Source organism: Panthera uncia, chromosome C2 (assembly GCF_023721935.1).
Source record: "Panthera uncia isolate 11264 chromosome C2, Puncia_PCG_1.0, whole genome shotgun sequence".
NCBI classification, from domain to species: Eukaryota; Metazoa; Chordata; class Mammalia; order Carnivora; family Felidae; genus Panthera; species Panthera uncia.
In genome coordinates, this window is record NC_064810.1 from 11164757 (window position 1) to 11180406 (window position 15650).

Here is a 15650-nt window from a genome sequence, read left to right on the forward strand (position 1 = left end):
TCTGAAGAAGGGTGCCACGGAAGGCTAGACGGGGCCCTATCGGTCCCTTGGGAGCAGAAGAGTCTGGGAAGCGTTTACCTGGAAAGCTCCTGTTGAATTTCCCGGAATTTACTGACCACGAAAGACCTAAAAATCTGCTCGATGTTGGTCGCCATGGCGTCCGCTCCGTTCTCTCAACTCCTCCTCGCTAGTCCTCCAGGCTCCCAGCATGCCTCGGGAGGAGGCGCAGCGGCCAATTCCGTCTCTCGCCGTCCTGATTGGCTTCTGCGGGAGCGTCTGGACTGGCACGCTCCGCCTCTGGACCAATCAGGGAGCACGGCCTAGTTCTCCTCCGCTGTTTCTGAGCGGCTGGGGTAGAGGTGCTGACGTTTGCGCCGCGCACGACTATGTCCGCCATGTTAGTGACTGACGCAGGCGCCATTACAGGAGAAGCGTCTCTAGAGGCGGCTGTGTCAGTTTACGTTGACAATCTCCAACAGTGTTTGGGGAGGCTTAAGAGGTTTACTAAATACTCGAGATTAAATAGCATGACAGAAGGGAGCAAGAAGGGCTACGTGCTTTGATACGGGGCCTCCGCCGTTCCCGGGTGGCGCCAAGTTGTGTTTTGGCAGGGAGATGCATCCGGAAAACCATTTATCTGCGCCCGCCCCACTGTGGTGTGAATACGAAGGACATGTTTTTACCCCCATCTTTCTCTTACGGCGTCCTCAGCCTTTTTTTTTTTTTTTTTTTTTTTTGTTAAAGCAGTAGGGCAGAGATCTTAGGCGACCTGCCGTTCAAAGTCTGGTGCATTCTAGTCTCGTCGGGAGTCGAGCGTGTCAGGAGGTTCTCGGCAGTAGCTAGTCAGCTCTGACTCGTTAACAACACACAATAAGCTAATCGTGGGTCTAGCATTTTGGCGACCCCCCCCCCCGCCCTCAGAGCTGTGAGGCCTCCTAAGGGGGAATGAATAGAGACGATACGTGGCCCCCGATAGTGTAATGATCCATTATAAACGCGCAAGGTCTTGGTAGCATTACTGTGGAGTAAGCTCAGGCCGCGCACTAGAGCCAGAGGGAATCACACTTGATTACCTCGCTGAGGCCACCACGGGCCGCGCTGACCAATGGGGTGGCGCGGGCCGCGGGGCGGGGCGGGGGGGGGTGGGTAGAGGCACCCGCCGGATTCCGCTGGGCCGACTTCCGGCGCACGGCGGGCGCCCGGGCTCGGAGCGCGCGGGTGAGCGTGTAAGCGTGAGCTGCAGGACCGCCCTGTGTCGTTGCGGGAGCCCTCTCCGGTTCTAAGTAAAGTACGCCTATGCTTCGGTTTGGGAATTTACTATCAGGAATTGGATGAAACTGTAGGAACCGATTTGACTGTAGGGATTCTCGTCTTGGTTTTAAGTGCCGTGGGTGTGGGTGGGCCATGTGCGTTTCACTTCTTTTGACCGAGGTTGACGTTGGATTTTTCACATTCCCTCCCTTCTAAGATGTCAGGGTCTTTTTTTTTTTTTTTTAATGGGTCTGTATTTTTATGCCTTTTTTTAGGTCATAAGCCTAAAATGCATATTTTTTCTTGATGCACCCCCTGGTCTGTAGCAGATTTAGTCCACTTTCGTAATTGGTTTCTGCTTTATATCATTCACCGTGTCCTTCTCAGTTGGTTTACCTGAGTCTCTTATTCTGGTTTTAAGTTACCCGTTTAGATGGCCGAGGCCCGAGAAAGTTAAATTCCTCGAGGTATCCCAGCTAGTAAGGGGCAGTCTCAACCCAAACCAAAGCACTTTGCAGCCCAGGCCTCCTAACCATCCCTGGTGTGGATTCCTTCAGGCTGGATCCTAATGCAATTTCTGTGATCCGCTGTGGCAGCTAGGATAGTTTTCCTTTCGTGCCCCTCATCCAAACTAAATGTTTGGGTTTTTTTTTTTTTTTTTCCTCTAGAATTCAGAAACATTTGTTTATTTCGGGTGTTTTGATACACGTGGCAAGGCTGTTTTTTGTTAAAAATAGCTTTTGTCTGAGGCAATAGCGACTTTTCTCTTCCTCAAATTTTAAGTAATCATCATCTCAACTGTGAAGACTATCCAAAGCAAAATTGCATACTTTGGAATCAAGGCTTCACTTCCTCTTAGATATGTGACATACAGCAAGTTGTTTAACCCAAGTGGACCTCAGTTTCTTATCGGTACAGGGGGGTGGTTATAGTAGCTACCTCATAGAATTCTTATGATTGTGAAGCAATTCTCGTGAAAAGCATTTAGAATAGCATCTGGCACAAAGTAAGTGCTTAAAAGTTGTAAGTGTTTTGTATTACCAGCCTAGATTTTTCTGTAAATATGTAATCCTAGCATCACTCAAGAAGTTACTGATTTCAGTTTTCTTTTCTGCTGTCTTCAGTTTGCCTTCTACCTAATGAAACGTCTTCTACAAATTAGTAGACTAGTGTGACAAGTATTTATTCCTTTGGCTTTTCTCTCCCTGTTAGTACTTGTATCTCTTAATGTATCAACTTATGTAAAAGTAATAAAATATAACAAGCTCGCATTTATTGCTGCTGTCAGAAATTGTATTAACTGTTTATAAATGTCATTTCAAAGAAAATGTTATTACAGTTAACCCTTACTTAATATAGCTTCTTAAGCAAGTTCTCCTACTTCCATCTTTTAAGATGTAAAGAAATCGAATTACAGGTAGTAAGAGTTTAGCCAAGATTACACTGCTGACTTGAGTTGAGATAGGTGTTATATCCGTCCAGCTGAGAATCAAATGCCAGAGCTATGGTGAGACGTGTTCAAGTTTGAGTTTGCCTTCTGTACCAACCTTCTAGCATATTGCACTAAGTTCTTAAATCAGGAGTCAGCAAACTGGCCCTTGTACCAAATCCTTCCTGCCACCAGTTTTTGTACAGCTCACCAAATAAGAACAATTTTCACAATTGTTACATGATTAGGAAGAATTTAAAGGAAGAATGATATTTTTAAGACATTTGAAAACTGTAAGATATTCACATTAGTGTCCATAAATAAAGTTTTATTGAAACACACTCATGATTCTTTGTGAGCCTGTGATAGCTTCCTACTGCTTAGAGCAGAACATAGGCAAACTATGACTTACAGCCCACTGCCTATTTATGTAAGGTTTCACTGAACATAACCATGTTCATCCATTTCTGTATTGTCTATGGCTGCTTTCGTGCCACGGTGACAGAGTTGAGCTGTTACCATAGACATGACCCTCAAAGATGGAAATGAAAATATTTACTCTCTGGCCCTATACAAGCCACAATCTTAAATATTTCTTCCAATTTATGATAACTTTAAAGTTTTATCTGTGGTATCTCAAGATTTAAAAGCAGGTATATTAAATTTGAGGTTTAAATTTGAAATGTTAGGATTCTTGTTTAACTAAGGATTGATGATTGCAAATCTTTCAAAAGAGGAAAAGTAGGGGCACCTGGGTGGCTCAGTTGGTCAAGCTTCTGACTCTTGAATTAAGCTGAGGTCATGATCTCCTGGTTTGTGGGTTCAAACCCTGTGTGGAGCTCTGCACTGGCAGTGGACCCTGCTTGGAATTCTTTCTCAGTCCGTCTCTCTCTGCCCCTCCCCCGCTCACATGCCTTTCTCTCTCTCACTCAAAAAATAAATAAACTTTTTAAAAAATTTCAAAAAGAGTAAAGTAAAACTTAAAGAAAGGTGATTATTCATAGGAAAAAAAAATTTTTTTTTTAATCAGGTTAGAAGTCACCATTTAATTCCTTAACCTAGCTCTAGGCCAGTCTGCCTCATTTTTAAAATACCTACCTTGGGGCGCCTGGCTAGCTCAGTCATTACAGCATGCAGCTCTTGATCTCGGGGTCATGAGTTCAGGCCCCACATCAGGGGTGGAGATTCCATAAATACATACCTCCCTAATCCTCATGAATATTGTCATCTCAAATTATGATCCCTAATTTTTCATAAATAAATCTGGGGAGTAAAATGTTATTTGTAGGATTGCAAGTGACCACTTAAATCATATTTAGAAATTGTGATTTCTAAAGTTTATGCATTATAAAATAACTGTGGTTTTCTTTCTGCAGCTTTTATTTTCCTTTGGAATTCCTGCTTTGCAGACAGAGCAATGGCAGCCCGCGTACTTGTAATTGGCGGTGGCGGAAGGGAACATACACTGGCTTGGAAACTTGCACAGTCTAATCGTGTCAAACATGTGTTGGTTGCCCCGGGCAATGCAGGCACTGCCTGCTTGGAAAAGATTTCAAATACTGGTAATCATCTTTAAAAGTGGGGAGTAAGGGTCGCCTGGGTGGCTTAGTCAGTTAAGTGTCTGACTTGATTTCTGCTCAGGTCAGGATCTCACACTTAGGAGATGCAACCCTGTGTTGGGCTCCGCCCTTAGCATGGAGTCTGCTTAAGATTCTCTCTTGCTTTCTCCCTTTACCCCTCTCCCGTACACGTGTGCTCTTTTTCAAAAAAATAAGTTAAGTAGGGGCGCCTGGGTGGCTCAGTCGGTTACGCGTCTGACTTGGGCTTAGGTCATGATCTCACAGTTCATGGGTTCAAGCCCTGCATCAGGCTCTGTGCTGACAGCTCAGAGCCTGGAGCCTGCTTTGGATTCTGTGTCTCCCTCTTTCTCTGCCCCTCCCCCACTCACACTCTGTCTCTCAAAAATGAATATACTTTAAAAAAAATTTTTAAATACAAAAAAAATAAAGTCGGGAGTAATAGCTAATAATCGTAAATGATAAATGTCAACCACATCTGTTCTTTATAGAATCGATAGTTATTCATATTTGAATGCTTTTCTTAACCTTAAGATGTATGTGGTAATTTAAATACTTGTATGTTGTAAATTTAAGGTATCTTATTCAGGGGCACCTGGATGGCTCAAGTCAGTTAAGCATCCAACTCTTGATCTCAGGGTTGTGAGATCAAGCTCCGCATTGGGCTCTGCACGGGTGTGAAGCCTACTTAAAAAAGGTATCTTGTTCAGAGGGTAGCATTTCTTTATCTTAAATTACTATAAACGTTACAAAATACATCCATTGAAAAAGTCACAGGTGCCTAAGGGTAAAGGCGTTTTGATGTGTATTTTTTGGAAATGAAAAGTTGAGCGGTGCTATTAAAAGTAAATTTTGGCAAATCTGAGTCCATAATAGACCTCAACCTTTATCTCTTTCACTGGTAAAAGTGAAAAAAAATGTTCAGTTCTTACATTACCTTAAATTCTTTAGTGACTTCCTTAGAATAGAACTCAAACTCCTAACTTCCAAAGCCCTATGCAGTCTGGCTCCTGTATCACTTTCCAGCCTGATCTTTTATGTCCTTTGTATTTTTTTCAGTGTGCTGTCCATGCAGTTCTGCCATTTTCCCAAACAGAGCTGCCTTGAACTTGGTATTTGTTCCCACCCCTAGCATGACTGGCTCCCTGTCATTCAGGTCTCAGTCTATATGTTCTCTCCTCAAAGAGGTCTTTCCTGAAACTTCTAGGTAAAGCATGCCCACCCCATTTCATATGCTTTCAGTCATGAACCATTGTACAGATTTACTTTTCTATTGTCTATCTCCTATCATCATTTCCCTGCAGGAACATAAGCTCTAGATTGTAAGCTACATGAGGGCAAGAAACCCATCTGTCTTGTTTTTGTATTGCATCCATCGTGCCTAGTACCCTGTATGGCACATAATATTTATGGAGAGAACATGGGCCCAACAAGCCACAAACTGGGAGAAGATAACTGTGTACATAGGACCAATGGGTGAGGTATCTTAATGTATTTATTGAAGAACTGGCACATTCTGTGTAAATAACAGTTGATGTCCTGTAGACTGGCCCATGAAAATCTCTCAAGATTGCCATGAGACTGCTACCACTTGTAGCAACAGGATAGGTATTTTTCTCTTACCACTCTCTGCTGTGCAGATGTAGTCAGCTCTGCTCAGCCCAGTTGTGTTAGCAGATACTAACCCTGAGTACATGGTTTTCTATCCTTATCCTACTCAGGCAGCTCACAAGTTGAGAACCCTACTCTTTCTGCACTTACCCCCTACACATCACAAACATCATAGTTTAAGACTTCAGCCAACTTAAGAATGGTAGTCCGGAGGTTCCTGGGTGGCTCAGTCAGTTAAACATCCAGGTGTTGATTTCAGCTCAGGTCATGATCTCGTGATTCATGAGATCAAGTCCCCTGTCAGGCTCCCGTGCTGACGGTGCAGAGCCTACTTGTGATTCTCTTTCCCTCTCTCTGCCCTTCCCCCATTGGCGTGCACCCTTGCTCTCAAATAAACATTAAAAAAATAAATCTAAAAAACAAAAGCAAAAAAGAATGGTGGTCCAGATACAGTGAAGCATGAGGGTGCTTATGGAATCAACCCATACTTTGCATATGGTTGATCCTGCTGCTAATTATTTAGAACTCCATTGAGAAAACTTACCTGACTTATGGGTTGAAGAAGGAAGGTAGGTCTTAAAATTATCATTCAGTTCGTACCTTACACATCTCTGCCCAAAGACCCTTCCTGGAATAGCCTCCCAATTCACCTGACATCAAATTTGCCTGATTTGTTCACACTTGGGTTTTTTTTGTTTGTTTTCTTTTTTTTTTTTTTTTGCTTGCATATTTATTACCCAAAATTCCCACACAAGCATCCTAAGTGTAGGGACTCTATTAGTATCTTAACCGAGTGACTAGTATAGAATCTAGCATATAGTGGTTCTCAGTAAATCTTGAGTAAATGACATTAAAAGACAGTTTCTGAATATATCCTGTGTTACATTTTTTGCTTACAATCAATGTGACAAAGGACTTTTAATAGCTCTTTGGGAAGCTGACTGGTATTGTCATCTAACTGGCTGTAGTGATGGAGGACTGAGCTATGTTTGTTAGTTTAATGCAGTAGGTTCTGAATATCTCACAGTGAAACGATCATCTGTATCCGTAAAAGAAAACCAATAGTTAATAGGCATCTAAAAATAAAGTCCTTGTTTTTCAGCATGACTGTTAATGTTTTATCAAGTGAGATGGGTTTGTTTTTCTGTTCACAGCCATCTCGATAAGTGATCACACTGCCCTTGCTCAGTTCTGCAAAGATGAGAACATTGAATTCGTAGTTGTTGGACCAGAGGCACCTCTGGCTGCTGGTAAAGTTTGTTTCTATTTATCAATATAATATATGCATTGCCAACAGGAGCTTAGAGATCATCTAAGATGAGGATTTTTAATCTTGTATCACATTGGAAAAAGAGCTTTCACCCTGTTGAAATGTATGGATTCTATGTGTTTTTCCCTAATGTATTAGTAATGTGATGAATGAAAGATCAAATCTGCAACTGTGGGAAACATTTTCTGTGTTCATATTATGCTCTGTTCTGGTGTCCATTTAATAATCCTGCACTTGACTCCAGCAAATAATTTTTGCTGGGTTTGAATCACATGGTACTAAAGTTTCTGTTTCTATCCTGGAGACAATATGAATAATCTAGTTATTTCCTGCCACTACTTATCTGCTTTATGTCCCTATAGACTTAGTCTAATCGTGATTCTTCAGAGTCAGAAGGCCCTACAGAGACCTTGGTTCACCTAAGGCTGCCTGTTTCCATCAATAGGAATTGTTGGGAACCTGACCTCTGCAGGAGTGCGATGCTTTGGTCCCACAGCAGAAGCAGCTCAGTTAGAGTCCAGCAAGAGATTTGCCAAAGAGTTTATGGACCGACACGGAATCCCGACCGCACGGTGGAGAGCTTTCACCAGACCTGAGGAGGCCTGCAGCTTCATTATGAGGTAGCTAGAAGATACACAGGTCACTTTTGTGTCACAGGTTTATAGTAAGATAATTGTGGGGGGGGGGGCGGAACTCATGCTGTGTAGGTTAGGACCCTGGGCATGTATAGTTGTACACTCTGTGGCCTTGCAGAAAGAAGAATTTTTTTAATATAAGTGAAGAGTTTCTAAGGGAAAAGATAACATTTGATTCGGCAGTCAGGCTCTCCTTTCACAGCCAAACTGACACAGTGGCATCTTACAACATAAAGGATATTGGCTTTGTCATAAATAATTAACTAGAGTGAGGAATCTTCACTTAGCCTTCTGCCACCTGGACTGAGATCTAAAATGACGAAACATTCTTGTTCTTTGTTGTGTTAAAAATATGAAGCAATTAGGGGCACCTGGGTGGCTCAGTTGGTTAAGCGTCTGACTGCGGTTATGATCTCACACTTAGTGAGTTTGAGCTAGGCATCCGTCTCTGTGCTGTCAGCACAGAGCCTGCCTCAGATCCTCTGTCCCCGTCTCTCTGTCCCTCCTCTACTTGCTCACTAGCTCGCTCGCTCTGTCTCTCTGTGTCTCTCTCAAAAGAGATAAAATAAAAACATAAAGCAATTAACAAATGATCGTAGGTACATGCCTTTGCCCTTTTGTTGACATTTCTCCCTTTTATCTGGTATGTTTTCCTTTTAGTTGAGTCAGTTTCATTATTTTTCATCCTATAGGGTTTTTAGACACTGAATGTTATTATTTTCTTATAGCCAGATGACTTGGGTAAGTAACAATTTTGTTACTTATTTTGGGTAAGTCTCCTTGTGGATCTCCACTCCCATCCAACAGAAGAAACTACCAAGAACAGTTTCTTCTGTGTACTCTCAGAAACGACTTATGTATCCACACTTAACACTGGTCTTACACAGTTACATCTTCTACTAGAATGAGAGTACAATTCACTACTTTATTCCTAAGGATCATTCCATACCTGTGCTATACAGTTGCTTCAGTTTCCAAAGACCTTGCCTATATGATCTCATGATTAGTGAAAAAAGCAAAATTGTATGTACCTTATGATCACGACTCTAAAGGAATACATAGGGGAAAAAATCCTGGCAGGAAGTATCAAAATGATGTCGGTACAAGCACTTTTTTTTCTTTCTGCTTTTCAGTTGCTATAGCTTATCATTACAACATCCTAGAGCATTTTAAACTTTTGTAAGGATTTATTGAATGTTGAAGATGACTCTATCTTTACAGTGCAGACTTCCCTGCTTTGGTTGTGAAGGCCAGTGGTCTTGCAGCTGGGAAAGGGGTGATTGTTGCAAAGAGCACAGAAGAAGCCTGCAGGGCTGTACAGGAGATCATGCAGGTAGGTTGTTCTCTGGAAAAGTCACACTGTGATGAATACTTGTAAGTTTATGAATTATGTCACAAGGACACAGTCTAGCAAACCCATTAGTTATTTGTTGTAATACTGTGTATTATAATCCATCTCTATAAAAGGCTTTTTACAAATCTACACTGATGGCTAAACCATGATGCTATTCTTTGGAAGTAAGTTGTAGCATGCTTTATTGTCTGCTATGGAAGGTAGAAAATCCTCAGACTACAGAACATTCAAATTCTCAGCCATCGATGAAGACAAGTATTTGTTATGTCCCAGGTCTAAGAGAAGTGAAGCATTGAATTAATACCCTTACTTTTCTTTTATGATCTATCTTGGTTATTGATCTCCCTTGTCAAAATATATTTTCACAGGATTCTCTAGGCAAGCATATTCTAATTATAATCACACATAAGAGTTAAATGGTAATGATGAAAAAAATCTGCTTCTCTGTTACATTATTTGAAACTGGAAAGCCAGATCCCCAGAAGAGTGTTAATGATGTGTTCATTTCATCTATACCAGTGCTAGCTCTGTATCATTGCCACTTGACAAAATAGGAAACATTCATATGGGGTGCCTGGCTGGCTCAGCCGGAGGGTCTGAGGGTCACGATCTCAGGGTTGTGAGTTCAAGCCACACATCAGGTTTAGAGATTACTTAAATAAGTAAACAAAAAAGAAAACATTCATATGTTCCTTTGAGGCTTTCAGAAAAGGAAGGGGAAATTACAATACTAGAATTGGTTCGTAATAGAAATTGTGAAAAATGACAACAGTCCATTAAGTAAATATTAAAAGCTTAACTTTCTTTTTTTTCATCTGCAAGGAGAAAGCTTATGGAGCAGCTGGAGAAACAATTGTCATTGAAGAACTTCTTGAAGGAGAAGAGGTTTCTGTAAGTGTATTCATCTTCTGGGCTCTTACAGAGTATGAGAAGTTGTATTACCTGATCTATGAGCCCCAAAAAGATTTTATTTATTCTGGTTGCTTCATCTGAAAGCATAAACCCAGCACCTACAAAGGAATTTGTATATGTTTAGTATTTTGGATGCAAATGAAAAAAGAATTTATTCTCTCTTAATCACACCCAGTATATCAGTAGAGGACTTGGGTTTTTATCATCTATTATTTAAGGGGGGAAAGGTTGAAATATTTCACTTTGAAATTAGCTTTACCTTTTTTTCCTAACTCGCTCAAAAATTACAGACCCTTCAGAAACTGAGTATACAAAATCGTTTGATTCTTGATGTAAATAGCTTAGGGTTACTTATGTTTCAACTCACTTGAGAAAAAAAAATTTTTTTTTTCTCCTGATTAGAGTTATGGTACATCTAGTTCTCCTTATTAAGTTGTTGTTTTTCTTTTCCTTTTTTTTTCTTTTTAACTTTTTGCCATTTAAGATAAGTGGACTATGTTGTTTTCTCTGCAGTGTCTGTGCTTCACTGATGGCAAGACCGTGGCCCCCATGCCCCCAGCACAAGACCATAAACGATTGCTGGAGGGCGATCACGGCCCCAACACAGGGGGAATGGGAGCCTATTGTCCGGCACCTCAGGTACTTCCCAGAAGTCAAGCTCAAGTTCAGCAGTCATGGTTTGGTCTTCTCAAAGAGCCCTTGGACCATGTTTTTCTGTCTGTTTTCTGTACGTGATGCTACTAATCAGCAACTTGGATTTCCTATTAAATGACAAGTATCTCTTCTAGTTTCACTCAGAAACAAAGACCACGGGGGAAGGGAAGGAGAAAAATAGTTACAAACAGAGAGGGAGGCAAACCATAAGAAACAGAACAAACTGAGGGTTGATGCGGATAGGGGGAGGGCAGTAGAAATGGGTGATGGGCATTGAGGAGGGCACTTGTTGGGATGAGCAGTGGGTGTTGTATGTAAGTGATGAATCACAGGGATCTACTCCTGAAGCCAAGAGTACACTGTATGTTAGCTAAGTTGACAATAAATTGTATAAAAATATAAATGAATGGGGCGCCTGGGTGGCGCAGTCGGTTAAGCGTCCGACTTCAGCCAGGTCACGATCTCGCGGTCCGTGAGTTCGAGCCCCGCGTCAGGCTCTGGGCTGATGGCTCGGAGCCTGGAGCCTGTTTCCGATTCTGTGTCTCCCTCTCTCTCTGCCCCTCCCCCGTTCATGCTTTGTCTCTCTCTGTCCCAAAAATAAATAAAAAACGTTGAAAAAAAAAATTAAAAAAAAAATATATATATATATAAATGAATGAGTGAAAACCTTTTCTAAAGTCCTTGAAGAACTGTGGTTTGAAATCCTTCCAGCTCCTGCTCTCTACACCCTGTTTTTAACCCATGAGAGCCAATTATAGTACAGAATTTAAAAAAAAAATTTTTTTTTTTAATGTTTATTTATTTTTGAGACAGAGTGTGCAAGCAGGGAAGGAACAGAGAGAGAGGGAGACACAGAATCTTAAACAGGCTCCAAGCTCTGAGCTGTCAGGACAGAGTCCAACACGAAGCTTGAACTCAGGAGCTGTGAGATCATGACCTGAGCCGAAGTTGGACACTCAACTGACTGAGCCACCCAGGGGCCCCTAGAATTATTTTTTAATCATCTTTGGATATCCAAGGCCTAGCACATAAGTGCTCATTAAATGTGTGCGTGTCTGTGTGTGTGAAAGATGAACTGAGAACCATGTCAGACTATAATTTGTTTTTATGGTTTCTGTACTTCATAATGAGTACATAAAGTATGTTTCCAAACAATTTTTGGACAGTTTTTATAAGGAATTGCCTTGGGTGTCTTTTAAGTAGAACTAGCACTTCAGAAACTCACCCATTTTTTTCACTGATGATTAGTCACAGTTGTTTGTGCTGATAGTATATGTAGTGCCTTATACACACTTTTATTGATTAAAAGATTAAAAATAAAATAGGATTTACTTAAAGCTGTAAGATTTTTGTTTGTTTTTTAATTTTAGAAAGAGAAAGTGGGGGAGAGAGGCAGAAGGACAGAGAATCTTATTCAGGCTCCATGTTCAGTGGGGAGCCCGATGTAGGGCTTGATCCCACAGCCCTGGGATCATGACCTGAGCCAAAATCAAGAGTGGGTCACGCAACCGACTGAGCCACCCAGCACCCCAATGTTTTATAAGTATTAAAACTACTATTCAATAAAAGTGATTTTAGTATAAGAGCTATCTTTAGGGGCGCCTGGCTGGCGAAGTCAATAAAGCATGCAGCTCTTGGTCTCAGGGTTTTGAGTTCAAGCCCCACGTTGGGTATAGAAATTAGTTAAAACTTCAAAAAGTAAAATCTTTTTTAAAAACTGTGTCTAGGTCTAATTTTTGTAATTTATAAACTTTCACATTCTTAATTTTATAGGCTTATGGAATAGGCATAGAATATACTAGAAGGATACAAAAGAGCCTCAAGGTGGGAGGGGAACTTTTCATTTTTATTATTATTATGGTTTAGGAAACTCTTTTTAGTGAGTTTTAAGTGTGTACACGTTTGGAATTCTATAGGTTTACTAGTAAAGATGATTTAATACTTAGTCATAAAACAGCAGCTGACCCCGATCAGTAAATAATACATAATCTAGCTTCTGCTTTATCTCTCAGAGGTTTTCCTTCCTTTTTATAAAAGTAAGGCTAAATACTTAAAGTGTCAATGTGAAGATTTTAAAAGCTTATGAATTTAAAGTGCTTAGCCTAGGGGCACCTGGGTGATTCAGTCGGTTGAGCGTCTGACTTCAGCTCAGGTCATGAACTTGAGGTTTGTGGGTTCGAGCCCCACATAGGGCTCGCTGCTGTCAGCCTGTCAGCACAGAGCCCACTTTGGATCCTCTGTCCTCCTCTCTCTGCCCATCCCCCACTTGCATTCTCCCCAAAATAAATATTTAAAAATAAGTAAATAAAGTAGTCAGCTTATCTGAAGTAGTAAAAAATGATAGTTTTCATCGTCCCATATAGTACTGCTTATAAGACTTTTTTTTAATACCCAGTTATATTTAAATATTCCTATATGATCCCCAGGTTTCGAAGGATTTGCTGCTGAAAATAAAAAATACAGTTCTTCAGAGGACAGTGGATGGCATGCAGCAGGAGGGTATGCCATACACAGGTGAGCACACTGATGTCACTGTGGGCATTATTCATGGAGCGACTTTACACCTTGACAAAACTTCCCCACTTTCTTTTTTCACCACCTTTTAATTGAGCCCTGTTGTAAAGTTTGCCATGGTTAGTGCAAAACTTCGAGTGTTAGAAACATACTTTAATTTTCAGTCACGATACAATGTTTTCATGATAGTTTTTTGGTTTTTCTCTTTTCCTTTTTCATTGAAGGTGTCCTCTATGCTGGTATAATGCTGACCAAGGATGGCCCAAAAGTTCTGGAGTTTAATTGCCGTTTCGGTGATCCAGAGTGCCAAGTGAGTAATAATTAAAGACAGTGTGTAAAGTGGTACTTTGTTGACATGTGTTTCTTAATCTCAGGATTTTATCAGCCTGGAAATAATTACCTTTAAGAAATATGTGCAGGTTCTGCTGGTATCTCAGTGAGTAAAATGTCTAGAGAGAACTAAAGTTTCTCTCAGTTGCCATGTTGATTTATGTTTTCCCAGGTGATCCTCCCGCTGCTTAAAAGTGATCTTTATGAAGTGATTCAGTCTACCTTTGATGGCCTGCTCCACACATCTCTGCCTGTCTGGCTGGAAAACCGCACCGCCCTAACTGTTGTGATGGCAAGTAAGGGCTACCCAGGAGATTACACCAAGGGTGTGGAGATAACAGGTAAATACCCAGGAACCAAAGGTGGGATTAGAGTGCAACAAGTAACCTGTGTTACAGCAGGCCTTCCTCCCGTGCTCTGCTCTGTGCCTTTTACGGGCCATCAGATGGCCTTTTATAAGGCCATCAGAAACCTTGAAGGGATTTTTAACCATGTTGGATGTGGGTTTCAAATATCCAGAATTACTGTATTTAAAGAATTGCCATCAGTTTCTCTTCCTCACAAGAAGACCTAAGTAGGCCTAGCCAGGTTTCTAGAATATCACTTGCTGTTTCTTTCTTTTCCACCCTCCAAGAGCCAGGAAGATAAAGGGAATTTATGAGAGTCAGAGGAACATTGGTAGAAGCTACATCAGTGAGACACATCCCAGAGGCATCACAACTAGACCCCACCCCTTCTTCCCATTTGCAGCATACCCCATAGTCACTGGGATGTCAGAATTAAAAGTTTCAAAACAATAGCCTTCTCTTCTGTTTCCCTTTATAGGAAATGAGGTATCTCTTGTTAAATGATACTAAATAAAACAGTGTCTTAAAATGCCACGTAAGTTCTAGTGCCATAAGCCCGCAGGCAGACCTCCATGATCCCTGGCAGGCTGTAGTTTGGCCTCCCTCAGGACCCCAATAGTGCATCGGTTCAAACACCCCATTTCCTGCCTTGCCCAGACAAGTCCACTGCCCTGTGAGTCCCACACGTGGCAGCTGAGCAGGTAGGAATCGATTGCCTTTTAAAATGAACAAAGAGAAGGGATAGACTCAAGATCACTTACATTGGTGAAATTTCCCAAGACTGAGGTGACAAGTGTAATAGTCATTTCTGACACAGCAATATTAGGTATTCCCAACACCAGTAGGTATTTGGAACTGAATGCCCTGTGTTATAACATTTAGGGAAGACTTCTAACAAGTTACCAACCGCAATGCTAAGAGAAGTAATGACCAAAAAGGACAAACTGAATATATAAGAGTGTGTGGGGTTTTTTTTGTTCTTTTTTGTTTTTAATTAAGAGGTTATCTTTGTATAAGCTGCCCATGTTGGTCACTTGAGAATACAGAAAATATGGTCAGATAATATATTAGGTGTAAAATTATATATGAGAGTTTAAAAGTAATTTAAAAGAAAATTAAGCTAGGGATTTTAGACAGGGCCTGAAACCAAATGTAAATTTGTCTTAAAATTTTACAGTTGTTGTATTAGGGAAAAGATTAAGAATATGTTTTGCATTACAGTTATTCCTTTGGTTATTTAAAGAAGAAAGCAACTTAGATGGCTATGATAAAAAAGAAGTTCCAAAAGTAAAAGATGTAATCAAATGAAGATTTTATTCATTGATGTTTACAGGGTTTTTGTTGTTGTTGTTGTTTTTCCTTTTTTCATCTTTTAAGTTTTAGTTTTTAATGTCCTATCAGGAGAAAATAACTGTACAGCTCACCCTTGAAGAACATGGGTTTGAACTGCATGAGTCTACTTACACGTGGATTTTTTTTTTTTTTTTTACAACACAATATACCATAAATGCATTTTCTCTCCCTTAGGACTTTCTTGATAACATTTCCTTTTCTCTAACTTACCTTATTATAAGAATGTAGCATACAGTATGCGTAACATACAAAATACACATTAATCGACTGTTGATGTTATTGGTAAGGCTTCTGTTGGACAGTAGACTATTAGTAGAGTTTTTGAGGAGTCAGAAGTTATACATGGATTTTGGACTGTCAAGGGAAGTCAGCACCCCTAACCCTGACATTGTTTAAGGTTCACCTCTATGTTT

The 15650-nt window shown here is 40.7% G+C and overlaps 2 protein-coding genes across 8 annotated transcripts in view; one reads left to right on the forward strand and one right to left on the reverse strand.

Moving 5' to 3' along the window:
• SON (SON DNA and RNA binding protein) overlaps positions 1–243 on the reverse strand; it is a 32217-nt gene extending 31974 nt beyond the window's left edge. For 3 of the 6 annotated variants that reach the window (XM_049629265.1, XM_049629266.1, XM_049629268.1), the window contains exon 1: positions 79–243. In XM_049629265.1, coding sequence (XP_049485222.1) covers positions 79–155 — 77 coding nt within the window. In that variant the 5' untranslated portion in view covers positions 156–243. The remainder of the gene's footprint in view (positions 1–78) is intronic. The other 3 variants (XM_049629267.1, XM_049629269.1, XM_049629270.1) reach the window with 1 other exon arrangement.
• Positions 1–15650, forward strand: part of GART (phosphoribosylglycinamide formyltransferase, phosphoribosylglycinamide synthetase, phosphoribosylaminoimidazole synthetase) — a 31415-nt gene that overhangs the window by 2803 nt on the left and 12962 nt on the right. The window contains exons 1-10 of one of the 2 annotated variants that reach the window (XM_049629273.1): positions 1193–1288; positions 4057–4242; positions 7023–7118; positions 7584–7758; positions 8995–9106; positions 9950–10018; positions 10553–10678; positions 13120–13207; positions 13432–13517; positions 13710–13878. In XM_049629273.1, the coding sequence (XP_049485230.1) occupies positions 4098–4242; positions 7023–7118; positions 7584–7758; positions 8995–9106; positions 9950–10018; positions 10553–10678; positions 13120–13207; positions 13432–13517; positions 13710–13878 (1066 nt within the window). In that variant the 5' untranslated portion in view covers positions 1193–1288; positions 4057–4097. Of the gene's footprint in view, positions 1–1192; positions 1289–4056; positions 4243–7022; positions 7119–7583; positions 7759–8994; positions 9107–9949; positions 10019–10552; positions 10679–13119; positions 13208–13431; positions 13518–13709; positions 13879–15650 lie in introns of those variants that run through there. The other variant, XM_049629275.1, reaches the window with a different exon arrangement.